Consider the following 27,172-nt stretch of genomic DNA (forward strand, 5'->3'; position numbering starts at 1 on the left):
ATTATTTTTACGTTTTTCTTTCAACTGCGAGAACTAATCACTAACTAGACGTGAATTTAAATTCTTTACTTGCCAATACTTGTTTAGTTACCCAGATTAAAGCCGAAACAAAATGTATGAAAATTGACCTTGAGCTACCACCTTAAGTATTTTATTAGCATTGATCGTTGCGCTATAATCTTTGTTTGAATATGATTAAAAACCAGACGAATTATTACAAAGTGATCCATGATCTTACTTAGGAATCAAAAAAGATAACTTTTATGTCCACACTTTATACGAGACGTTCGACCATATACCTATTTAGTTATTTTGTCGAAATAAAGGCAAAAAGAGTTCTTAATTCTGTTAATATTATGTTTTCGCTTTGTTTGATATCGATACTGCTATATGATGCGAACATCCCTAGAGAGACGTGTCACGTCAGCCGGTTGGCTGTCAGCGAGCTTGTTTTAATTTACGTGTATTTTATGAAATATCTTCACAAAAGCTTGAGGAAATGTTAACAAAGTTTGAAACTAAGTCGGCGAGGGTGAAAGGTATATCCTTTCACGCAAAACGGCCATGGGTCCTCGCCAGTTTACACAATGGTGTGATTCAGCTATGGGACTATCGTATGTGCACATTACTGGAGAAATTTGATGAACACGACGGTCCAGTGCGTGGAATCTGCTTCCACCAGCAACAGCCGCTGTTTGTGTCCGGCGGTGATGACTACAAGATCAAGGTATAGTTAAAAAGATCTTTATCAGCATGAAACAGTTTGCATGTCGTGATGACACGTATCAGAAGTATAGTATATGTATATAGTCTAATAAATTCCATGAAATTTGAAATAGGAATACAATAAAGTTATGTTCATGGTTTTCTCATTGAACTTGTGTTCCTATACAACTATTTCAAAATAAACTTGGATATGTTAAAGGTAACATTTATCCTATTGGATTTTACAAGTATACAAGAAAATGTAAAATGTTTTAAATCTTTAATTAAATGTATGATTGAAGAAATTGTGTTGACTCACAAACTAAATTGCTTTCTTATTTGTAGATATTGTAAATTTGCTTTTCCGAATGTAAGTTATATTGGAAGATATAAATCATTCCCACAGACTTTCATAGTATTATGTATGCTTGTCTAAATAAAAAAAATAACTAACAAATTCCTCCTCAACAACTTTTTAATCTATATTTCAAATGTGGTTTAAACATAACACTGGTGTTCCCAAAACATTTATTGTTTTCAGGTGTGGAACTATAAACAAAGGCGATGTCTGTTCACACTGCTGGGCCACTTGGACTACATCAGGACAACATTCTTCCACCATGAGTACCCTTGGATATTGAGCGCATCAGATGATCAGGTTTGTGATTATAATTTCTAAGGATATGGTTCTGTATTTGCTATATAGTTTTAGTAATTTTTATGCGAATGTTTTGAATGAAATTTTGGTTCATTGGCAGATTATGTGCTGGATTTAATTTATAGGCTGCTTACTATCCTGGAAAACAATAAAATGGCTCCATGTATTACTGGAAACGGTATTAAAATAACAAACAGCTATAAATGCTAGCTAGTAATCAATTATAATAGTAAATGTGAGGTTGTCCTTATCTATGGTCTGTGACTTTCTGTTTCTGTTGATATACAGCGACTGGTCTATAAATATATTGTCAGACTCATGTTTATTTAGCTATGGACATCAAAGAATCTCCTCTATGAAAGGTTGTATCAGCAGATATGGAAATAAGACATTGTTATAACAATACTCAACCTTAAGCCCTTACAATAATATTCATGTTAATAATTATCATAATAACTAAAACATAAGTGCTGTTTTAACCACATTTATTTTGTCTTTATAATCTTTTTCAACTGTATGAGTAAGGATATAAGGTTGAGTTTAATTTGTTATCACATTAGTCTGTTTGCCATCATTACATTTGCACTGACATTTATTATTTATAATTTTAGATGAAATGACAATATTCAAATTCATTCTAAATTCCAGTTTGATATGAATCTTCAGAATGAATACATAAGTTTTAATTTTTAATATCACAAACTAAAACTACATATTTTTTTCCAGACAATAAGGATATGGAACTGGCAATCGCGACAATGCATCAGCATACTCACTGGCCACAACCACTATGTAATGTGTGCTCAGTTCCATCCCACAGAAGATCTATTGGTATCCGCATCTCTTGACCAATCTGTTCGTGTGTGGGACTTCTCTGGACTTAGGAAGAAGAGTGTGGCTCCTGGCCCTACAGGACTTGCTGAGCATCTGAGAAATCCTCAGGCAACGGATCTGTTCGGACAGGTATAGACAGTTTGATGGAAGGGATGTCATGCTTTCATCATGGTAAAGGTTTGTCTACTGTCTCTGTGCTATGGCGAGTTATTTTATAGCAGATAGAGGTTTAAAGAAAGATATTTAAATATTGTTACTATTGTTCTTTGAATTTAAAATGGAACTGCTTCTTTATTGAAATATCTTTAAAATTTTTACCTTCTTTACAGAAAATTATCCTGTTTTGTGAACAATAAAAAATGGGATTCTTGATTTAAGTAAATTTTGTTTCATATGATGCAATATTTTTTAGACCTGATTATACTATTATGTACTAAAGGATTCAAATTTTCTTTTTTTGTTTGCTATAGAATTATCTCGGTAATCATGTGCATGTGGGTAAGGCATACACTTCTTTATTATATGGTAGAACCAAAGACTGCAATAAAACTGAACTTGTTGTCTCACTCACACTTGTAGGTCTTATGGATAACACATGAGCGAGACAGCATGTTATGTTGACTATATCTTTGTTTCTATTATGATGAATAACATTCTTCATTCAATTTCAGTGCTATCGCTGTATTATATTAGCTTTTCGATGCGTTTTGACAGTGGGTAATATAAATTTAATGGTTTTATAAGAAGAAGTGAAGTTAGATATTTTCAAATAGGTAATATAGGAATACCATTAAGTCATTTAAAGAAATATAAGTTGTTAATATAAGTGTTTATTTGAAATTGTAAAATTATCTTTATTTATTTAGGTTTACTTACAGTTGTAACAATGATACAAAAGTATACAACATATGCACTAGTATATGTTGCACCACTTATTATAAGCAAACACAGAATATAATCAATACAAACACAATAAAAAATAAGTGTACATTTACATTGTTACTAGGAAAGTTTACACATTCTTAATTATTTTCTTAGACATAGGATTAAAGTGTCAATAAATATTCAGTATTCTGCAAAAGATCAGCAATATACTTCATCTTATATCTTCTTCAAAAACCTCACATTGTACATACCATTAACACAATAGCCACAATATGTTATGTATGATATGAACGTTTATTGATCCCAATCTGTTGCTAAAAGCAACTGTACATACAGGCGGATGCGGTTGTGAAGCACGTACTGGAGGGGCACGATCGAGGCGTAAACTGGGCAGCCTTCCATCCAACACTGCCACTCATAGCGTCCGCCGCTGACGACAGACAAGTCAAGCTCTGGAGGATGAATGATGCTAAGGTAATGTTTATGAATAGTGATGTGACTCGAGTTGTTAATCGATTAATTCGAATTGTCATTAGATTAATTCGAGTTGTCACTTTTGTATTCGATTGAAGATATTACACTGAAGTTGTTATTTTGCAAGGTTTAGATTAGTTCAAAACCGTATAAACAATCACGTCAAGCTTACGTCCGTAAATTTTAAAGCTTGCCAGTAAAAACTTAGCATTATATTGTCAAGTTGCATCTCGACCTTTAATATTGTGACATTATTTGTAATCATACCCAAAGGTCAAGACACAATTGTATCTAACAAAATTTCCCTTATTCTTTTATAAAATTCACATTGATTATTGCCATAGCAATAATTTGGATACTTTATTTTCTCAGGCATGGGAGGTGGACACATGCCGCAGCCACTACCACAACGTGTCGTGCGTGTTGTTCCACGCCAGGCACGAGCTGATCCTCTCCAACAGCGAGGACAAGACCATCCGCGTGTGGGACGTCACCAAGCGCACATGTCTGCACACATTCCGCAGGGAGAACGAACGGTAGTTATTACTTTTGGTGCAATACTGACATTATCAGTCTTACTTATAAACTTGTTTTAATGTGTGTGGTTAAGAATTGGTTAAATATCAGTCAAAAACATCACCGGTTTCTAGTTTAAACCTTATTAAGAGGCCAGATGGCGTATTTTGAATTGCATCTGATCGAGTAAATTTGTGTTTTAACTAAGCATAGCTTTGCGAATTTTTTATAACTAAGACTGAATGTTAGGCGTGGGGAAGTGACCCTACTGCTTTTGATGGTAAGTGGAGGCTCCAGATAAAGTGTTGACTGGTGAGGGTTGATTATCCCTTGCAACTCGACACAATTATGCTAGCCTGTTTGAAACTGGGTATACACAAGCTGATGCCTCACAATTACGTGGTTTACTATGGTGGGGTTAACTCATCCTCCTAGCACATCATGGGACGAAACACACAAGCGAAAAGTGTTTGATCTGGTTGCACTTCTGCCTACCTGGGGAAAAGAGGTAGTGTGTGTATTTTTATTGTATAAATTAATATGTATTTGAATATTGCAGGTACTGGGTACTAGCCGCGCATCCCTCGCTGAACCTGTTCGCGGCGGGGCACGACGCGGGCATGGTGCTGTTCAAGCTGCAGCGAGAGAGGCCCGCGTACGCCGTGCATAACAACATGCTGTTCTACATCAAGGACAAGTGAGTTCACGTGGCAAGACTAGTGTGTTACATGTGAGCTGTTATGGAGTTTGATACGCTTGTTAGTGTGTGATAAAATAGTGAAGTATAGTGTAATATTCGCTTATGATTTATGGAAGTTGTTGCCGAATAAATTTTCTATGGGATATACTTGTATATTATCAAGTTAGAGTTTATAGTTTCTAAGAAATTGAGGGATTCCTATCTCTATATTCTTGAAAGAAATAATAAGTGATATTAAAATATTAAAGATTTTTTTTTCGAGAGCAGCTTTGGTTGTAATAGGTGCATATTAGTTAAATTTAGTGCAATTGGTTATATGTTTGTATATATTTCCAGACAATTGCGCAAATTGGACATGGGAACCAACCGTGACGCTCCTGTCATGCAGATTAAAGGCGTCGGCAGAAATCAACCTTACAGGTAATTTTATATACTCATATTTTAATACGTCATTATATACATTTACATTTGCCTGGATTAAAATGTGTTATTACTGGATAAAATAAGTTTATTATTATTCTAAAAAACTGTAATACATTTTAGTATGTCACTGAACCACGCGGAGTGGTCGCTGCTGGTGAACTGGCGCATAGGCGAGAACAGCGCGTACGAGATGTACTCCATGCCGCGCGACGGCGCCGACGTCTCCGGCGAGCCCGCGCGCGCGCCCGCCACCACCGCCGTCTGGGTCGCCAGGAACAGATTCGCCGCGCTCGACAAGAACAACCAGGTCACTACCACGCACCAATACTCACATTCAACAACACTCAACTATACTCAGCATTACTCAGACACTCAACTATACTCAGCAATTCTCAGACACAACTATACTCAGCATCACTCAGCTACACTCACCTCTATACTCAATGATACTCAGCTATACTCAATGATACTCAGCTATACTCAATGACACTCAGCCACACTCAGTGTCATCTCCATAAATTAGCACCACACAGTTTAACTTGGCACTACACAGCCACTTTCAGCTACACTCATTTACAATGGATACTACTACAAGTAATATGAGTATTTTTTTAAATCAAGTATAAGTTCAATAACCACTTTGATATCTTTAACCTCTGCAACCCTACGAACAGTAAATTAATTATGGTTTATAAATATTTATGTGAGATATACTAATTTTATTATCATTCCTGGACATCTATTTTACTTTACACTTTCATAGCCTTAAAAAATCTTTAATCGCAAAAATTAAAAAAAAAATTTTTTTTCTTCTCAGCTGGTAATCCGTAACTTAAAGAACGAGGTGTCTAAGAAGATCTCGACGCCGTCATGTGAGGAGATCATGTACGCGGGCACCGGCATGCTGCTGCTGCGCGAGCCGGACACCGTGCAGCTGTTGGACGTGCAGCAGAAGAGGACCGTGGCCTCGGTACGAATTACGTACAGTTAAAGAGATATTTGTGAATGGAATGGGTTGTGTAGCGGGAAATGGTTTAAAAAATAGTTTTAAACATTAAACATAATAAAAAGGTCTAACAATTTGACTTAGCTTGTGCGTTTATTCTTGAATGGGTAGATGCTTAACTAGCACATTCTGCACTCACGGATTACTTATTATGTGACGGACAAAAATCCAATCCCTAATACCTCACTCACTTCACATGCAAAAAATGTTAATACCGATTTACTTATCTTATAAAACATAATTCCAGGTGAAAGTAGCAAAGTGCCGCTACGCGATATGGAACTCGGACATGTCGCTAGTGGCTCTACTGGGCAAGCACACAGTAACGTTATGCACAAAGAAGTTGGAGCAGCTGTGCAGTGTGACGGAGGGTGCTAGGGTGAAGTCCGGCGCGTTCGACGACTCCACACCACAGCCCGTGTTCATCTACACTACGGCTAATCACATTAAATACTGTTGTAAGGATGGGTAAGTTTAGTGTCAATTATTTGTATATAGGATGTTTGAAAAATTTTGTTGATTGATTTCATAATTTTTCATTATATTTTTTATATATTTTGATTGGTGAACGGTAATAAATAATTTTCGAATTTGATGTTGGGCACAAAAGATAATCTTTTTGCACCAATGACCGAATACCGATATCAATGTCATACAGATTTAAAAAAAAATGCAAACAATACTTCAATGTCATAAGAATTTTATAATTTCAGAAATGTATATGAATTTCATTGTCAAAGATGATTTGCTTGGACATATATTTTAATAATCAACGTATTTTTTTTTTATGCAGTGACTACGGAATCATCCGCACGCTGGACGTGCCGGTGTACGCGGTGAAGGTGCTGGCCACGGACGCGGGCGCACGCGTCGTGTGTCTCGACCGCGAGTGCAGGCCCAAGGTGCTCAACATCGACCCCACTGAGTACAGGTCATACATATACACATAGTCCGCACTACTACTACCCACCAAAAATAATTAGCATTACCATTGTTGCCAAAAATAATTTATTGATGTTGTTGTGGTGTTATTGCAGGTTCAAGCTGGCGCTGGTGACGCGGCAGTACGACCAGGTGCTGCACATGGTGCGCACAGCCAAGCTCGTTGGGCAGAGTATCATTGCGTATCTTCAGGAGAAAGGTGCGTACGGGATCCCAATATTTTTTATAGATTTAAGTTATATAACAAGTTCTAAAAAAATCGACACTTTTTACCGTACTGCATGACGCGTTTTGTGACTGAAATTGATCTGCAATTGCAGAAATAGTTCAACATTACAATATTGATTTCAAACTTTCGACAATGTTGTTTATTGTGTATTTATAGGTGGTCGTATGGCTAAAGATCGAGCGAGAGGCGTGCTCGTTTCGTTATTCAACTGTAATAAAAAAAAACGAGTTGCGTGTTGTGCAGGGTACCCCGAGGTGGCGCTGCACTTCGTGAAGGAGCCGCGCACGCGCCTGTCGCTGGCGCTGCAGTGCGGCAACATCGACGTGGCGCTCGACGCCGCCAAGACCATCGACGAGCCCGACGCCTGGGACAAGCTCGCCAGCGCCGCCCTCGCCACCGGCAACCACCAGGTAACACTGCAGGCTTCTAACGGGCTCCCTACCAGAATTTATATAAAGAGATTCATGGATAAAAAGGAAAATACATGAAGGTCGAAAGTAAAAGAAGGATCATAACTTTGCAGAAATTAGGCATATGTATATATTAAATACGCCTAAAATTACCACAAATAGTCTCACCACATTCAAGATATAAGTCATGTATTATAGGTATTAGAAGCTGACATATACTTTCAGACAGACCAACATAATTTTAGTGACCTTTGACAACGCGACAATAAAGTAATTTTTATTTTACATTCGAATATCGATATCGATATGCAATCGATAACCAAAATCATTCACAGATCGTAGAGATGTGCTACCAACGCACGAAGAACTTCGACAAACTATCATTCCTATACCTGGTCACGGGGAACCTGGACAAGCTGCGCAAGATGACCAAGATCGCGGAGATACGCAAGGACGTGTCCGCGCAGTTCCAGGGCGCGCTGCTGCTCGGAGACGTTACCGAGAGGATACGGCTGCTCACCAATGCTGGACAGGTGAGAATGGATGACACCCTGACTATCGACTTCTTTTGAGTGATCATTATTGATTATTATTATAGAGTAACTGACATTTCTAAAGATATGTGTGTATTCTTTGTGAATCATCGCTTCTTTTAATGGTGAGGGAAAAAATCATGAGGAACCACATACCTAAGAAGTTCTTTAATTTTTGAGGGTGTGTGAAGTCTGCTAATCCGCACTAGGCTAGTGTGGTGGGCTAAGACCAAATCTCTCTTAGTAGTAGAGGAGGTCCGTGTACAGTAGGACAGTATACAATACAGGGCTGATATAATTATTTATTTATTATTATATGTAGCAGGTCTACCAATAAAAAGTGGGTAACTTGGAGCAGTATAAGCGACTTTTAATGTTATATTACAGTTCGAAATCGTTATGCAGCGGCTGACGCTAAATCGAATTTTAATATTTAAATGTATCTTAGTAAATGCTATGATGATTGATCTTTTTACAAATATATTTATTAATGTGACTATAAGTAGCAATATCGTATCATAATTTTTTTTTTATAAATTTGCAATTTGCAGCTCTCCCTAGCATACTTGACCGCCATAAACCACAAGCAGTTTGAGGAGGCGGAGAAATTAAAGGCTGCGCTGGAGGCAGCCAACTTGCCCATTCCAGAACCGAACCCCGACGCGGTGTTCCTCAGGCCGCCGCTACCCGTCCACAAAGCACAACCCAACTGGCCCTTGTTGGCAGTTTCCAAGTAAGTAAATTAAACAGTTTTTTTAATTGATTGATTAACTGTGGAATAAATTCATAATATTATAATTTGAATATGGTAAAGTCCAGGGAGGAATTATTTTGTTTGTTTTTTGACTTTGATCTGTCAATTTACTTACAATTTATTAATAAAAGTCTCAACAATAATAAGCAACGGATTGCGTTGTTTTATACGATTCATATAATTTGATATAATTTTAACGCGACTCGTGAAGGTTCTGCACTGCACCACAACACTATAACAAAAATTCTTCTAAATCACTGTACATTTTATATGAGCAACGCACTGGGGCATCGCTTGCTAGGCGTATTTTTGGCGCGATGTTTTGCGTCGCTCATATTTGGTCAATTTTAAAGTTTACGATGAAGTGAGGTGAAGTAACTTCATACTGGTGAGGTAGAATTAGTTTTGAAGTGTAGAAGGCATGAGATATATTTGCAATAGTCAAAACGGGAGCTTCTAAGTACGAGTATCTTAAAATACCAGAGTCGATAATTAAGTTGTAAAATACTTGAAATATTTCGCGTCCGTACCAGGCACGTATATTGTTTGATTGTTGCCGTTCTCTTACCGCGTAAAACGTTTCATGTCTCTTAAGTAGAATGTGTTGCGCAGGAGTTTCTTCGAGGTGGCCGGAGCGAGCGCCCGCGGCGAGACTAGTGCTGCGGCCGCGGCGCCGCTCGACGAGCCGCTCGAGGCCGCCGGCGCCTGGGGCGACGACGACGTCGAGCTCAACGACGACAACAAGGTATGTGCGCATGCGCACTCCACACATACGCACTATCGTAAAAGTACGGTCATGAATTGGCAGTATTCGTGGCCCATCGTACAATTACGCTCGTTAGCCCTGGATCTATCGTCGCACAGTTATCGCACCCTCAACTAAGATGACCTAATTCAAAAAATACGATTTGTGGGAGACAAATAAAAAGATTTGAAAACAATATAAAAGGCAGTGAATTAGGCGGTCACCACGAAAGTCAGAATCGGTTTCTTTTTTATAATTTTGTCTTTTTCTCATCATAGGGTTAGAGAGCATGCTTTGAAAGGTAGGTTTTTAAACAAAATCAGAAAATATATAAATATTGAGTTAGGTCACTTTAGTTCCAAAGTGCTTTATGTAACTATTATAAAGTTGGCATTTAGTTTTTCCTAGTACAGTACTGAGAGCGAGTAGAGTTAGACAAATTACTCAGATGAATTTAATTGTTGTTTACTCCCTTTTCTTGAGATGACTATTTTTTGTAGGATGAAGATGAGCAAGAGGTAATGGAGGACGCGTGCGACGACGGTGGCTGGGACGTCGGCGACGAGGACCTCGACCTGCCCGAGGAATTAGCGCCTGTTTCCGGTAAGTACACTCCAGATATCCATTCATTCTGTCGTTCCCTCAATGCTGGGGATCGTGACCTCAGTAGGCTGAGTCTATAGAGTCTATAAGCGCCCTCCGTCTGGTTCTATCATCGGCGGCGTGAATTGCATCGTGCAGCTTGAGTTGCAAAGGTTCAGTGATTTGTTCACTCCATTTAGCTGGTGGTCTTCCACGAGGGCGACCACCGGCACTCCAGTCAAAACTCCAGATATAGTATGAGCGTTTTAACTAAAGATTTATCTTAAGTTATAGATAAGTTACTTGTTATGTTTAAAAGTTCCCAAAAAGTGTAGATGTATGATCTCAGATATTTTTTTAAATCTCCGGAATACTGACCCCATTACTTAGGTGCAGGAATAGCGGATTACCTTAACAAAAGATTTATATCTCTGTGAATTGTAGCATAATACTGTAAGACTTTGTTTTGTGATTTAGCTGATATCGACGGCGCCGAGGAGAGTTCAGAATACTTCGTGGCGCCGACGCGCGGCACCAGCGACATGCTCTCCGGCAAACTAAAGACGGCGCACGATCACATCACCACTGGACAGTTCGAAATAGCGTTCAGGTGAGTCGATATCATTATATTTTTTAATATTACAAATGTATCTGGTTATGTAGAGAAATTGTAAAAACACATCAATCTAATATGTTTCTATTATTTATTTTGCTTACGCCACCGTAGTGGCGTGATAAAGTATTTCCGGGAGAAAAAGTCGCCTAAAACATTCAGGAGTAATGTAGCTTCATATTAGTGAAAAAAACAAAATCGTTTTAGGAGTTCCTAAGTTCCTGATTCGTGTTCAAAATACAAAATCTTCAACTTTATATGTTAATGTATGATTTGTAAATTGTAACAAAGTAAATGATAGCACAATTGGTGGTGTTATCAACAATTTCTTAGACGATTAATTCTTTTACATTTCTATAAGTATTTTTCGCTAACTGCATTTTTTAAGTACGTCTAACTTAAACATCATTACAACTCGTCACACTCAGTAGAAACGACTCAAAACTAAACTACAGAAATAAGGAAGAGTTATCACGTTTAATTCACAGCACTTTAATTTCCCAGATTGTTGAACGAGCAAGTGGGCATCGTGAACTTCGAGCCGTACCTGCAACTGTTCGTGAGCATGTTCGCGGCGGCGCGCGTGTGCTTCGGCGCGCTGCCGAGTGTGCCGCCGCTCAGCGCCCACCTGCACCGCAACTGGAAGGAGGCTAGCGGGAAGGACTTGCTACCTGTTCTCAGTCAGTGTCCTTGCTATATGTTTTTAGCACTCGATAAATAATGTATGTGGCAGTAGAATTAGTCAGCCGTAGTGGCGTACAATGTGGTGTCCAATGTTTTGATACAATTCAGTACAAACAGTTTTTTCTTCCATCAAGTTGTGATTACGTCAATATGTTAGTGGTCTAGAGAATAATTTTGTAGTTAAAGGTGTGTATCAATATACTTGACAAAATTTTCGGTGTTGGGGCATGTTTGATGACTAAATTACTTGCTATTCTATTAAGGTAGTAACTGGAACCAGGCCTAAACTATGTCTAAATTATTGGAGGGCCGTAGCAAAGATGCCTTTTTATAATCGATAATGCCAACAGAAATAAATATCCTATCTATAAGTCTATCGCTAGGATATAGCATTCTCATAAATATCGTTACTGTTAATGATTGTAGAAAACTATCTCGATTTCGACCTCAGCTAAGTCAGCAGTTTATCTAAAGATTGTTAATTTTAAACATAACCTTTAAGGTATTTTCATTAATTTTAGTATCATACTTTTAAGTGCCAAAATGTACTTTGACGGTTGAATATAGACAGTTTGTTAGATATGATTTGTTTTCACAGCGGCGAAACTGAACGACTTAGTAACACAGCTGCAACAGTGCTACCAGCTGACCACATCGGGCAAGTTCACGGAAGCGATCGACAAACTGCAGCGCATCGTGCAGAGCGTGCCGCTGTTGCACGTGGACGGCAAGACAGAACTCACGGAGGCGCAGCAGCTCCTCAACATATGCAGGGAGTACTTGCTCGGGCTGCAGATGGAGACCGCTAGGAAAGGTATGTGGACTGTACAGGTTGTTTGGGGTCATTGTGTATATACAGGGTGTGTACATTTCTTTTGAATTAAAATAACAGTGTACAAGATAGCTGGCCTGGTAGCATTTAAAATATTGCTGTCTACAAAATGTTTTTACGCAATCTAACTACTGGCATGCCAATAAGTAATCAACATAAAACTTCTTGTCAATACTAATTCGATGTTTTCGTTTCAGCGATGCCCAAAAACACACTAGAAGAACAAAAGCGCACATGCGAGATGGCGGCGTACTTCACACACTGCAAGTTGCAGCCGGTGCACCAGATCCTGACGCTGCGAACAGCACTCAACATGTTTTTCAAGCTGAAGAACTACCGCACAGCCGCTTCCTTCGCGAGGAGATTGCTGGAGCTTGGACCCAGGCCGGAGGTGGCGCAGCAGGCGAGGAAGATACTGCAAGCGTGCGAGAAGACGCCCACAGACGAACACCAACTGTTCTACGACGAACACAATCCGTTCAACATTTGCGGCATCAGCTATAAGCCGATATACCGAGGGAAGCCGGAGGAGAAATGCTCGCTTTGCGGAGCCAGCTTCATGCCAGAACACAAAGGGAAGCTCTGCCCTGTGTGCGGGGTCGCGGAGATCGGCAAGGACGTGCTCGGACTAAGGATCTGTCCCGTGCAGTTCCAGAGATAATTGTATTTATGTAAGATTATATAGAATAAATTGTATCACGTTTCAACAATAATTTATTTACAAATGCTTATTATATACATATTTCTAGTTTACACGTCGACGGGTTTCACTTCCTGTGTCCTGTAAAAAAAGATACGTATTAGTACTGTCGATAAGGATATCCTTATCGACTATGTGACGTCATCTTCCGGAAGATAATAAAGCTTGGATATTATCGGGGACAAATTTTAATTCTGAGCAACTCGTGCGTCTGTCTCATCGAAGACTTACAAAATTGGTGTCCCGTGCCTGGTTTTTGAACCATGTCGCACACTTGTAACAATCTTTGTTATAACCATGCCATTGGCCCGATGGGGTAATTGATATCAGACTTACCTATTATTCAACATGTCCTGGATCTCGTCGAAGGTCTTGCCCTTGGTCTCAGGCAGCAGCGTGATGGAGAAGATGAACCCGATGCCGCAGCACACCGCCAGGATCCAGAACGCAGTGTATATCCCGTAGGAGGCCGCCACGTCGCGGAAGAATCTGAAAATTAATATGTGTATTATACCATTATAAATACAAAGATACAAAAAATCCAAATAATTGTGTTCCTTCACCATGAAGGTGAGCGTAGGCCCATTTAGACTAAATAGAACATTTTTTTCTATATATAAAAGTATGGTTACGATGGATCTTATAGCCTCAAGCAAATTTCATACAAAATTCGATTCAGAATAGAAATAATTTTTCATAAACAGTTGTTTCAATTAGAACACTCAATAGGAGCAAGCTAATAAAAATAAGTAATACCTCGTCCATATGAATCCTGCGAGCCAGCACATGCCGGAGCAGATGCCGCTGGCGAGACACTTGGTCTTCACGGGGAACATCTCCGCCACCAGGATCCACGGCACCGGGCCCACGCCTGACACACATATGACGTAGTGTATTTATAACACCACAGATTTCAGAATAGTACTATTTAATAGGTATTCAATATATTTTTATCCTGGTAATTTGTTTCCATGGGAAATAATGGAATTATGAATTCTGATTTATTAAAATAGATGGCGGTTTTAGGCATTATTGCAGATGAAAGGCACGCGAATGAAGCTATGAACTATTGTTCATGGGTATAGTGTCACAAAATAAAACAGTGCCATGCAGTAAGTACTTGTAAATTAAACATAATGGCCCTTAAGTTTAGCAGAATACGGCTCAATATACAGCAACTGGTTTGTCGGCGCTTACCTAACGTGAAGAGTATCATGTAGACGATGAGACAGAGCAGCGGTATGAACGCGACCGGCGCCACGTTGTACCCGTAGTAGTTGTCCATCAGCGCGTAGATGCCGATCAGGAACTGGAAATTGGTACAAGTAGGGAAAACACTGTATAGTATATGTCCACAATCGTGACATTAGAGCGTGTAAAATAAAAAATACTTTTAGTCGATATAAATATTGTGTTCAAAATGTATTCTTTCTTATTTTACACAATATACTAGTAGTTTATTGTGAAGTGCTGCTTAGTAAAGCAATATCAAAATAGGACGTAGACACAATTAACAATACAAATTGGAACACAATACACATTGGAATTTATTTTCAGTCGTTACGAACTTGCATTCGAACATTTAAGACTCGATTGGCCAATAACGCCGCCATTAGAAACAACGAGGAGAGCATGAATCAAAATAGTAGACAATCAAAACTTACCAGGAAGATAGTTAGGCCCAGTGACGTGGTCCACATGAGGAGTTTCCTGCCAAGTCTGTCCACTACCATCGGGGTGATACAACTGGTTACTACCTACAATAACAAACATTCAAAAATCAAAATACGTTTACGTGGACGATACATTTATTCTAATTATTTCGATTTAAAAACCAAACTACTGAACCTATTTTTAAAATATTTCCATGGGACCAGACTGGAGGTATATCATATCAAATAAAAAAATATCTTCCATATCGGAATAGTTAATAGAGGTAATAAACATTATAAAAAATACACGTCTATTTGAGACACTTCATTTTTTTTTTTAAATAAAGGTATTAAATGGATTAACAGAGTCGTAGCATGATTCATGCAACAGCTTCCTTCTAATATTCTAGAAGTTTCAGATCTAATTGAAATGAGTTGGCCCCATTTTATTAATGTTAAGTCTGTTATTATAGAAGACCACTAACTCAGACATATTATTAAAAGTTATAGAGGCAAAGTTGATGGTCTGGTTCGAAATTAAATATTTTCCAACAGGCCTTTATACTTCGAACTCGCAAGATAGTAGATTGGTTAGAATATTGAAGATTTACAAGTAAACTCAGATACAGTAAAAAGATAATTCAAACAGCCTTAAATTAAAATTAAAACACTTTTTGCACCAAAAGGTAAGTGGAGTAGGCTCCAGATAGTGTCGACTGACGAGAGACGATTAACCCTCGCCAGTCAAAACAATTATGCCCGCCTGTTGGAAACCGGATATACACAAGCTAAACCCGGGACGCGACACACTAAGTCATTATGGCGGGCATTACACCTTGTGGCTGCCATCTAGGCCGATATAAATATCCTAGATAAAGATAAAGATATATTTATTTTGCAAATATGGGTAAATAACGATGACCAAACATGACCTTCTACCAACAAATCAAGCAGAGTTCCGTTACCTGCACGACTCCCATGATGATGGTGCCGTCCGACGGAGAGATCTTGGTGCCGACCTTCGCGAGCAGCTCCTCCATGTAGAACAGCAGCACGTCAATCCCGGACAGCTGCAGTAACATCGCCAGGAATATGCAAATACCTGGCAAAATACATAAATATTCGTTTTTACGTAAGCGAGGAAAAATTAAATTCGTGGAGTCTATTTTGATGCTGTTCAGTTCCATAAGTTAGCTTTGGGATAGTTTAAGAAAGCTTTTGCCTTTATGTTTTGTTTTTTCCTTAGCAAAGAGTTTCCTAATGTGGAAATCTAAGCCATGAACGTAACGTTAATTTCTTTTTTGTCGTATCGTAATTCAACTATGTTATATTATAATGAAAATTTTCTATAAAGACGTATTTAGCTCAGTGAATCAAGGATGCACTGTTACCTATCCTGTCAATAAACAAGCGTCAGCATATTATCTATGAAATGAATTAAATTAGTAATCTCACCTAAAGCTTTAACATTGCCTCTAGTAGCCCAGAGATCGCTGATCTTGGGTTCCACTTTAAATTCCCGAGTCACCATCGCCTTCAGACCTTCCAGTTCTGGTTCTACCTGCTCCTTGCTGCCTCCGCGAAGCTTTTGGAGTACATCTGATGCTTGATCATATTGACCTGGGGAAACAAAATTGGGAATCGATGTATTTTTTACAATGACATCTTTGACAGCTCCGTTAGGTGCTTTGTATTCTGTTTTAGAGATAGATTCACGTAAATTTATAAAATTATGTAGATATTTGTAATCTATTTAAAACCTTGAATTTCCAATAAAACCAAGAGTAAATTAGGAAAAATAACTCATGGATTTATATCCGAAAATTCTGTGGAAAAAATATTAGACAAGTAGCTTTATTATTTTAAATAATTTGCAAGAGTAATAATTGAAATCTACCACCATAGGCTTTAAAAGGAGCTAGTATAAAGCTAATTAACTAAAATCAGTGCCTTATATAATCTTTACCTTTATAAACGAGGAAGAAAGGCGTCTCAGGCAGCATCCAAGTGAACGGCACGTAAAAGAGGGATAGTATGCCGCCGCAAGCCGTCAGCCCCCAGTAAGAAGTGAACGGGCCGATGGCATATGCCAGCAGAAAGCCAATGTTAATGAACAGCAGGAAAAACGCACTTAGAGCACCACGAATTTTGTCCTGGAATGAAAGTAATGTTGTTGTGGAATTATTTTTTTTTTAATTTGTTTTTTTTTTGTCTTAGTAGGCAAACGAGCAAGTGGTCCGCCTGATGGTAAGCAGCATCCGCCGCCCATGGACTCTGCCAATGTCAAAGGCACAGCCAAGCCGTTGCCTCCCAGGAGGTGTGCACTCTTTTTAACCCTTGTTTAAAGAAGGACAAGCCACAGTGTTCGTGAAAAACCGACGCGAGGAGTTCATACAAAAGATTTCACGTGCGTGCCAAAAGGACTGTTGATAAAGCACGTTTAAGAATTAGGCAGCTAATTTAGATATTTTAGGCAATCAATTATTCTAATATAATATATTAAGTATAATAAATATCGTATCCTAGTTTCATACCCTTACCTCAGCAATCTCTCCTATATAGAGTGGTACGGTAGCAAACTGCATGGCCGTGGCGCAGCCCCACGCGAGACGCGCCACGTACAGGGTCGGCAGGTCTGTCGCCACTCCTGCCAGCAGCCAGCCCAGCAGCAGCGGCACGTTTGACCCCATGATAATCCATTTCCTACCCACGTATTTCGACAGCGGCACCGTTATAAATGGGCCTAGGAATAAATTTGAAAGTGATATCTCTAAGTCCTATATTGTTCTTATTAATAAGGGATCAGAATATTTTTTAGTATAAAGATTTTGCTATGATGTAATACGTAATAGAATATTGAAATTAAACTGTTTTGTGGATTTTATTGCGGTTTTTATATTATAATTTTCTTCCGACGTTTTGAAGACTGCAGCCTTTGTGGTCACGGGGCGGACTGTTAGTTATCCGAAAAGTCAAAGTTACAATATCGATCTACATTTTACAATCGTTCAATTTTGTTTTTTAAATTTAGCGATTGATCGTCCGACCTACGCAGACTGAGTTCAATGTGATGCGTATGGGGAAAATATTCTTCTCTGTTGAGTGTTGTATAAATGGCCTACTTTATTTTGTGTTTTTCTTTTCAGAAGGTACATTGTATGCTTATATGCTATGAGTGATAGGTATACTATATTATTATTGTTCCTAAAAGAAATCCTATTTTTTTGTTATCTTAAGGACGTAATGTAGGTAATACAAAATTAAGTAAAGTACAATACGAGATAGGTATAGAATTGACAATAAATTATTATTAATGTTTCAGTGAGTGGTAAAGGCTTTGGGAAACATTTCGGTTACGAAATATAATTTAGCTATTTTGCATTCAAGTTGCGGTATTTAGGTCCTGGACTTTAGACGATGAAATCACCCGCCGCATCGCATACCAATGGGTAGAATTTAGATAATTTTTATTCTAGCGACCTTGACGATACAATGTTCCACTTACAAGAGTACAATAAACTGACACAAAATCAAAACAAATACATTAATATCGTTAAAACTGAATTTAAGTCTGGTACAAATAATACTTATAATTATTTATTGTTTTAATTAGGTCTTCGCTTCTTAGATTCTTAATTTTCATTCAGGGTGAGAAAAATGACAAAGCAATAATAACAATAAACTTTATTGATAAGGGAGCTGATTTTATTTCTTATTTATTTAGATATTCTTCGCAATGATTCTCTACACAAGTAGGCAGTATAGTGTATTCCTTGATGCCAGTTGGTTCATCAAATTATAATATTACATAGTTTTGGATCAATATCATCTTGCAATTAAGATTTGCATACACGTGTTTTCAATACTTAGAATAAATAATGTTAAGTAGATCTATTAACATGTATAGACCTACCTACTCTGAAGGAATTGCGAGTTCTTTGAAGGATAAAACTCTACGAATGTATTTAAAAGATCTATTAGTATTATAATGAGATAAAAAAAATACATGATATACAGTCTAAATGATAAGTAAATTGATAGCCGCTCATGAACACATATTGGTTGAGTAATTTGCGCGTCATTCGCTTTTAATGAGGACTAAAAGTGAATGGGAAGTGGAAGGATATTTGTTGAACCTTCAACAGTCTCACTGACCATACGAGGGACATCGGTAAATCTAATTTACGTCGGTTTTCTGACACGATTGCATAAAGACAGCTAAACTTAGCTTTAAATTCAACTTATATGTTTTAGCGTTGCTCTACCAAATAATAGAGGCAAGATAGTTTGATATACTTAGATAAAAATCTATTTTACAATAATACCAAGCCTTGCATATTATAATATGAATATACTGATTTACAGTTAGGTACGGTAACGGTAATGGTAAAAGCCGCAATAGTCTAGTTGGTTGTGGAACGGACTGCTGAGACGAATGTCCGCAGGTTCAAATCCCAAGGGCACACACCTCTGACTTTTCTAAAAAAATATGTGTGTATTCTTTGTGAATTGTCGCTTGCTTTAACGGTGAAGGAAAACTTTGTGAGGAAACCTGCATACCTGAAAAATTCTCTATAGGAATTTTCGAGGGTGTGTGAAGTCTACCAATCCGCACTAGGCCAGCGTGGTGGACTAAGGCCTAATCCCTCTCAGTAGTAGAGGAGGTCCGTGCCCGACAGTGGGACAGTATATAATACAGGGCTGATATTATTATTATTATTATATACTGTTAGCTATGGCCCTCTACTATTGATAAGGTTACTTCTCTTATAACTAGTCTTTTCTGACAATTAGATATTATAAGTACTTCCTAGAGCATGCGTGGGCGAATTCGCAACAAAAACCGTATTTTGATAAAATCCTCCGGATCCGTCGCTACCACAAGTTTAGCGCGAAGTGATTTATGCAAAGTCTTTGTGCCGAGCTACGAGCAATGTAGATTGCCTTGATTATAATATTTACATTTTGTACTCGTGTTAATAATAATACTTTGTTAGTAACAGCCATTTTATTGATTTAATTTATTGTTGTTAATTAAGCGGAGAGCTTATCCTGGTATACGTTACATTAGGAAGGTTCTCAAGATAAAAAAAAACCTATTGCATACGGAATAAACCTTATCTATAGCTTTCAATTACTAACGGGGTTTTCAGAATTAAGCCAGCAGCTATTATAGAGAGGATTTTTACTATGACCTTTTATTTTTTTAATAATAAATACATATTGTATTTGAAATAAAAAAAAACTGACAATAACATAGATCATATAATATTGAAGTTTGTCCAATTTGCAAATATTTTTTGCCGTTTAGATAATGCATTACCGAAATCTCGTCGCCGATAGATCTACGTCTGGGCGTTAGTAATAGAGGACGAGCCCATCGCATTGTGATATGAGGAACGAATGATATTAAGTATTTTAAACGAACATTATAATTGTGAGGTAACAAGAGTTCTGTTTATGGGCCTGTTTAAACAAAAGTAGCAGACAATATAGAAATGTCGGAACTCGGAAGTTTTTGTAGAAAATGGAACAAGGTTTTTGCTATCACGCGCTGTCAACTTATAAGGGAGCGATATAAATATGAATTTTATTTTATCCAAATTAAAAACTCATATATCGCGGTGGAATTATGAAGCGTTGTATTTTGCTCATAATTTGAATTAATTCTTTAACCTTTTACTCGATAATATCTGTTGGTGAGATATATTTTATAGCCGTCCGGATAGCGACGGTACATAAGGTGTAAAAACTCGCCATAGTGTCCCACGTGTGTCGCCTTCCGGGATCGGCCTGTGTATATCCAGTTCCAACAGACAGGCATGATTGTGTCGACTGGCGAGGGGTAATCGTCTCTCGTCAGTCGGCATTCTATTGGAGCCCAGTGGGGACATTTTGGCCTGATCGTATAAAAAAATTGTATAGTATTTATAAAAACAAGTAATGACGTACAATATTTTTTACAACTCATATGAACTAGCAACTGAAGGTCGTGATTGGATTTGTCGAGTATCATTTTGATTTATTACATCACGGAATTGATACAATTATGGTATTAGTCGTGAACCTTTGCCATTTACTTGTAATGATATCAACGTTGATTGTATTTAAGACTGGTTGAGTAATTTATCACAGAGAACTATTTGTGCACTCTAAGTTTTGCCTAGAAATATCATATCTTCCAAGATGTTAATTCATATCAGTGCGTAATAAAAAATCATAGAAAAGTTTTTATTTGTTACATTTAAATTGCGATTTGGTACATAATTAATTATAATATGTTGAAATGAAATAAATATTGTCATAAAAATCATACTTGCTAGTTATTTAAAATTACGATCAACACGATAACCTTTAACCTTTTTTGAGAAATATTTAACACACTAGTGGCAAAGGGTCCATATAACTTGATTCATGTCGGGTACCCTTTCTTCATTTATGTAGAATCTAACTATCAGATAAACGATTTGCAGGCGACATTCATGCTTATGGGTATTTATGTATTGTATCGGGATCGCTTTTGGAAAATTTCACCCTTCGCTATTGTATCACGCTCACGTTTTTTATCTCCGAAGAGGTAGGCAGGGGCGCCACATGTGCACCCACTTTTCACCGTGTGTGTTGTCCCATGAAGTGATAGACTCAAAGAACATAAATTCCAGACTCCGGACTAATACTGAGCAGAAAAACCTAGTATCACTTTGCCCGACCAGGGGATCGAACCCAAAACCTCAGCCCTGCAGTCTTACCGTAGTACAACTAAGCCACCGAGGTGGTGTATTTAACAATTTCCAATACTTACCGAATAGTCCTCCGAGCACGAGCAAAGAACCGATCCAGGACTCCTCCTGCAGGGTGGGCACTCTGGGCAGGGGGGAGTTGGGCCCCCGAAGCTGCGGCAACACCGGCGAAGTCCAGCCCATCGACATGCCCGTACACAGGCTGCCGTAACTCGCTGTAATATACCAGACTTATGTAAAGGTATTTGAAAAGGAATTAAATAAGTTTTACTCTCTCATTGGGTCGGAAAACAGTTTCCACCAGAGAATAACTGGGAAGAGACTCTAGTGATTTTACCGTCGACGCAAAATGAAGGCGCATATTAAGATTATTTGAAAAACGCTACTTAACTCGATGTATGTAACGGATTTTTTCGCGATAAATAAGAGAAAATAATTCCTTAATATTTTTGTTTAGTTTAGTTATTCATTACGTTCTTTGGATAATTATTTAGTAGAAAGTTAGGAAATCTCTCTCTTTGCCTTATATAAGTTATTATGTGACATATTTTCTTATTTTTATAGCGGCGATAGCCTAGATGGATGTGGAACAGACTGCCAAGACAAATGTCCGCAGGTTCAAATCTCAAGGGCTCGCCTCTGACTTTTCTAAAATTATATATGTCATGTATTTGTGAATTATCGCTTTAAAGGCGAAGGAAAATATCGCGAGGAAACCTTTATATCTGAGAAGTTCTATGTAGGAATTTTGAGGGAGTGTAAAGTCTAACAATCCACACTAGGCAAGCGTGGTGAAGTAGAGCCCAATCCCTCTAAGTAGTAGAAGAGGCCCATGCCCAGCAGACAGTAATATAATACAGGGCTGATATTATTGGATATCATTATTAGTGACAATAGTTAATTGGTTCTATTATTCTCTATATTAATAGACTACTACACAACCAACTACCAAGATGGTTGCCTGATAGTTTGCGATGGTCACTATTCTAAGCTATAATTTATTATCCTAAAATGAATAAGCTTTAATGAAGAATTTATACTCAGAAGGTGACATTTTAGGCCTCTATAATCATTAACCATTATTCTTATCAATTGTGTTGAGGTATCATAAGTGCAATTTTGTTCGCCTACGTGATAAATAGTGTTTTATTTATTTATTTTATTTTAACCTTATGTATTAAGTAGGTCTGTCATAGAAAAATAAATCAAAGAATCCAAGAGGGAACCAAATAGTTCTTTTTTGCATTTTATCAACACGACTAGCGACGAAACAAGTTTGGATACAAATTGACAAGGTTAGTCTTAATTGTATTTATGTTGAAATGTTTTGATCGTCTACACTTCCTGATAAAAATAGATAAGAGCACGTGCATAGGAGGAAGTATTATGCAGTCAATATGTATTTAAAAATTGGCTTATTAAGTATTTTTATTTGCGTCCATTTTATATGTTTATTTATATTTACTAACTTTTATACATATTGGTGGTGGATCTCTCGTTTACGAAAGGCTGTCTGGAAAGGTAGCAACGTAATGTCTATTTCTACCGCCGAGTAGCAGTATGTATGAACTGTTGTTCCGGTTAGAAGGACATTGTTACCAGCGTAATTACTGGGCATTATGAGGCTAACATCTTATGCTTTTTTTATACGTGCAGTGCAAAGTGACTCCAGTGCAACTGATGGTAAGTGGAGTGGGTCCAATAGGACGTCGACTGATGAGGATGATTATCCCTCGGCAGTCGACACAATTATGTCGGCCTGTTCGGACCAGATATACATAAGCTGAACCCGGACCGCGGCATACTTACGTGGGCCACTATAGCGAGTTTTAACCCTTTGTGTACGTTGTTGTAACCTACTACCACTGAAATCAGCATTATGTGTCAGGATGAGGAGCATTGGGGTGCTACGCCGTTCTTTATGATTCCAAGTGCTCTATGATGTTGCTACTGTTTATGAGCAGTCGTATCACTTACCATCAGGCGAGTGACATGCTCTTCTCGTCAATTACTTGCAATAAACAAATGGTACTATGGTTTAAACGTATAAACAAAATGTGATTATCGGATGATTTTTCGCTTCTCTACAAGAGTATTTACCAGCCCCGTACTCCTTGTTTCTTGCAATCCATAATATTATGAGAATGGTTACTTAGAATAACATTCACTTAACTATTCTTAACTTACGCATAGTATATGCGGCATTGAAAGTATCTAAGGTTTGATTGTTTTAGTTCCGTTTTCCGATACAATCAAAATATAAGAGTTACATCCGGGCTAGCTACTGTCGCTTATAAATTAAACCAATAATGTGTAATCTTTAGCCTATATATGATGTCTCGCCTACTTTTGATATAAATTATAACACACAGCTTTTCAAAACTTGTTTTATTTTTATTTTGCAAGTTAAGGTAATCAAATTTAGTGACCTTGGTTTCAGTCGCTAGCTTTTATTTAGTGAGTATTTTTTAAAATAAATGTATGAAGTGTAAAGGTTTTTATGATTTTTTCTGTCTAACCTGTTTTTTTTATCTTAATACATTCACACACACACGCCTTTCTTTTAGAAGGGGTAGGAAAAGTTGCAACCAGTGCACCATATTTTCGGCCAAGTGATCCGTCCCATGATATGGTAGGGAACGAGCCTATTCCAGATTATATATTTATTTGCCTGATTCCGGGCTGATATGGCGAAGAAAAATTATTTAATAGAACGATTGTAGTAAGACAAACAAAAAACAGATGAGACAAAAAAAATCGTAACAATATTTCGTATAAACATTTTCGTTTCATAAGCACATTTATTTTGAGAAATACGCCAGGATAACATATATTGTACTAATCCTATACTTAGTTAAATAAAGCCATCAATAAAGCTTTTTAATATTATTCAACTCTAATGTTGGTTTCCCAAGATACAGGTTTCGACTAACTTGGGAATCCCAGGTAATTTTTGTATTTAAGAACGATTCTTGTGTTATAATTTATTTAATTGTATATTATCTTTACTGCAAAATAGAAATATAAAAATAAATGATCATATTTTTGACCTACATGTTAGAGTAGAGATATTTGATTGGTTCTCTTTTATTATTCGACTTATTTAACTTTGCACCCAGCTTATTTTCCGCCCAAGAAAACGAAAAACAATAGTAGCAGGTACTCGATAAGTGAAATTTCTTACTCTTCATACTTCTCTTTTTTATTATGCTAATATGTTTTTTTTATTTTTTTATATAAATATCTCCATTGAAACTGATGCAGGTGATTATTTAAATGCAAAACGTATTAATTCTAATGATATTAAAAAATAATATATAAATAAACTTACCTAAAGACGCGGCCAAATATTGCCGCCATTGTAGCTTCAATTGTTTCTTAAATACTTCAAACATAATTAAAAAAAAACAAAACACATATAATAGTTAAAGGTAGCGACTAACGAACAGCCTTATTATTTTCACTTTTATTAAAATAATTATCCAAAAAAAAAATATTCTCGCACTCTTCTATAAATTTCCTTTTTAATAAACAAAAAATAAAATGAAATATTATTCGATTAACGCACTAGACGTGCACACGCACGGCCATTGCGATTAATTGTGATCAAACACCGACTGTTTTGTTTTAAGACCTGCTTCCCTTCACAATAAAGTTTTTGTCGTGAACATAAAAACTTAGATTTGTAAAAAAGTTAATTATCTGAAGAAAAGTGATAGTGAGTAAGAATAGGCGAGTTTATTTTCTAGAAGGTCAATATGCTGAGAAATTGTTCCATTAGGATTTGATACAAACGTCTTTAATGTTTAAGAGGAAGAATATATCAAGGTTATTTTCAAAAATCGCTATAACTTGTTTAATTACTATTTACTACGTGGTTAGTCTTGTATGAGAGAGTCCTCGTTATTACCTTTTCTCGCCTATTTACAGTACTATTTTGTTTTAAAGTGTTTAAGAACATCATGCCAGTGTTGTAACTTCGAAGTTAAGTACAAATTTATATTATAATGTTGGTCAATTGTGATTTGCTACGATACAACTGTATTCTAAAATGTTGTAAACTTTATCTTCAACGGTACGTGTTTATATATTTTGAGTGATTACCTTTTTAGCTCCTTTACAGCCAACAGATTGGAACATTTTTTGTTAATTTGTAAATAATTGTTCCCATGCTCTTACATACTAATTATATTGAAGAAGCTTATATGCGAGAGCTTAATATTTGTGATAATTATAAGTGTCATAAAATATCAGTAGTGTTTTTTTATCTTAGTCATAGTGAAGTCACGGTTCGTATTTAAAGTAAAGAATTATATCTTATTTGTTGTTAGGACTATATTTCTGTGGGGCCTAACATTGCTTTTTGGATTGTTTATATTTATTATAAAATTAAAGACAAACAACCCTTTTCATGTAGCCACAATTGAAAAAACTGGAGCAAACTTGTTTCATAAATAAAATATCATGTCTCGCAGGGCCCTGCATACCGTAGGCCCACAAGACCTAAGTATTATTAACATCGCTTGTTAATAGACAAATTAGACCCTATTTTCCGTATATTACTAAAACTATGACGACATTCCACATTTGGAATAGTCAAACCTGTTTGAGTAAATGAATGTACATATCATTCATACTGTCTAGATTTTAATTTCAGCTCATTGTAAGTTTTTAATGTCCTCTATTTAGTTATCCTTGATCTTGACTCGCAATAATAGCTTCAAATAAAGAGACAGTTGCTCTATCTAAACACAACTCAATTTTCTATGCGTTAAAGCTTATTATAGATCGAGTGTTAGTGAAGGTCGTAATTTTAATTTTCGATGGATAGGCTTCGTTGGTTTCAATGATTATCTTACTATTTGCTATAGAAAACAATTAAATGTCTAATATTGGATAAATGACTTGGTTATTTGAATGTCTGTTTACGTAAAAAAATTGTCTAGGTATGTGAGAAAAAACAAATTTCTTAATTTTCAGTGCAAGTATATTTACGCGAAAATTTAAATATTTCTAATATCATGACAGAATTGGTTAATCTTTGCATAATTAAATACATCAAGTACTTAATAATTAAATACAGTCAAGTCACGATCTCATTTTAATTGTACAACACGGTCGAATATGTATGTTTAGGTACAAGTTTCCTGCTTTTAATAACTAGTTTGTCCTCGTGTTACGCTTAAAACCTTATTCAATTATTCACCGTAAGGATTCTGTTAATATAAGCTGGGTAGAGATGTTTGATGAGATTGCTCACATTTTCGAAGCTAGAACAAAAAACCTGTAAGAATCGCACATAGGACACACCTGACCATAGCCAATGTATAATTGGCTACTGACTATTCAATGTTGTTGGGGGAGGATCGGGTCTTCCACCCCGGATAGAATTTTAAGGAAAAAATCTTTAACAATTTTTTCATTTTGCCTCATGTAGCAGTGATGTAGTGGGTGCGGATCACTATATCTTGAAATGTAGTTTTTGGCTCTCTCCTGGTACTTTGGGCCGGCAAATTTAGATTCTAACTCAGGCGGTAAAGACCCATGCTAAACCA

At 37.0% G+C, this 27,172-nt stretch overlaps 2 protein-coding genes across 3 annotated transcripts; one reads left to right on the forward strand and one right to left on the reverse strand.

Annotated features, from left to right (window-relative positions):
* The first annotated feature begins 399 nt into the window (after positions 1-399).
* On the forward strand, positions 400-13,250 carry LOC115444245 (coatomer subunit alpha). 2 transcript variants are annotated; one of them, XM_030169940.2, is made up of 21 exons: positions 400-727; positions 1,247-1,363; positions 2,090-2,326; positions 3,404-3,556; positions 3,929-4,092; positions 4,632-4,769; positions 5,109-5,192; positions 5,316-5,502; positions 6,013-6,165; positions 6,449-6,669; positions 6,995-7,132; positions 7,239-7,342; positions 7,616-7,782; positions 8,118-8,315; positions 8,867-9,048; positions 9,682-9,814; positions 10,315-10,417; positions 10,874-11,006; positions 11,514-11,689; positions 12,292-12,507; positions 12,723-13,250. In XM_030169940.2, the coding sequence occupies exons 1-21, from the start codon at positions 500-502 to the stop codon at positions 13,184-13,186; spliced, it is 3,696 nt and encodes a 1,231-aa protein (XP_030025800.1). In that variant the 5' UTR covers positions 400-499; the 3' UTR covers positions 13,187-13,250. The 2 variants fall into 2 exon arrangements, with proteins under 2 accessions (XP_030025800.1, XP_030025802.1); XM_030169942.2 differs by having other exon boundaries at positions 3,419-3,556.
* On the reverse strand, positions 13,222-25,229 carry LOC115444246 (facilitated trehalose transporter Tret1). Its single transcript, XM_030169943.2, has 11 exons — positions 24,949-25,229; positions 21,680-21,832; positions 17,418-17,620; positions 16,844-17,030; positions 16,333-16,497; positions 15,843-15,979; positions 14,890-14,982; positions 14,423-14,534; positions 13,982-14,096; positions 13,562-13,714; positions 13,222-13,306 (listed from the first exon to the last, which is right to left on the reverse strand). The coding sequence occupies exons 1-11, from the start codon at positions 25,010-25,012 to the stop codon at positions 13,276-13,278; spliced, it is 1,413 nt and encodes a 470-aa protein (XP_030025803.1). The 5' UTR covers positions 25,013-25,229; the 3' UTR covers positions 13,222-13,275.
* Positions 25,230-27,172: the final 1,943 nt, after the last annotated feature.

This window comes from Manduca sexta, chromosome 18, assembly GCF_014839805.1.
Source record: "Manduca sexta isolate Smith_Timp_Sample1 chromosome 18, JHU_Msex_v1.0, whole genome shotgun sequence".
NCBI classification, from domain to species: Eukaryota; Metazoa; Arthropoda; class Insecta; order Lepidoptera; family Sphingidae; genus Manduca; species Manduca sexta.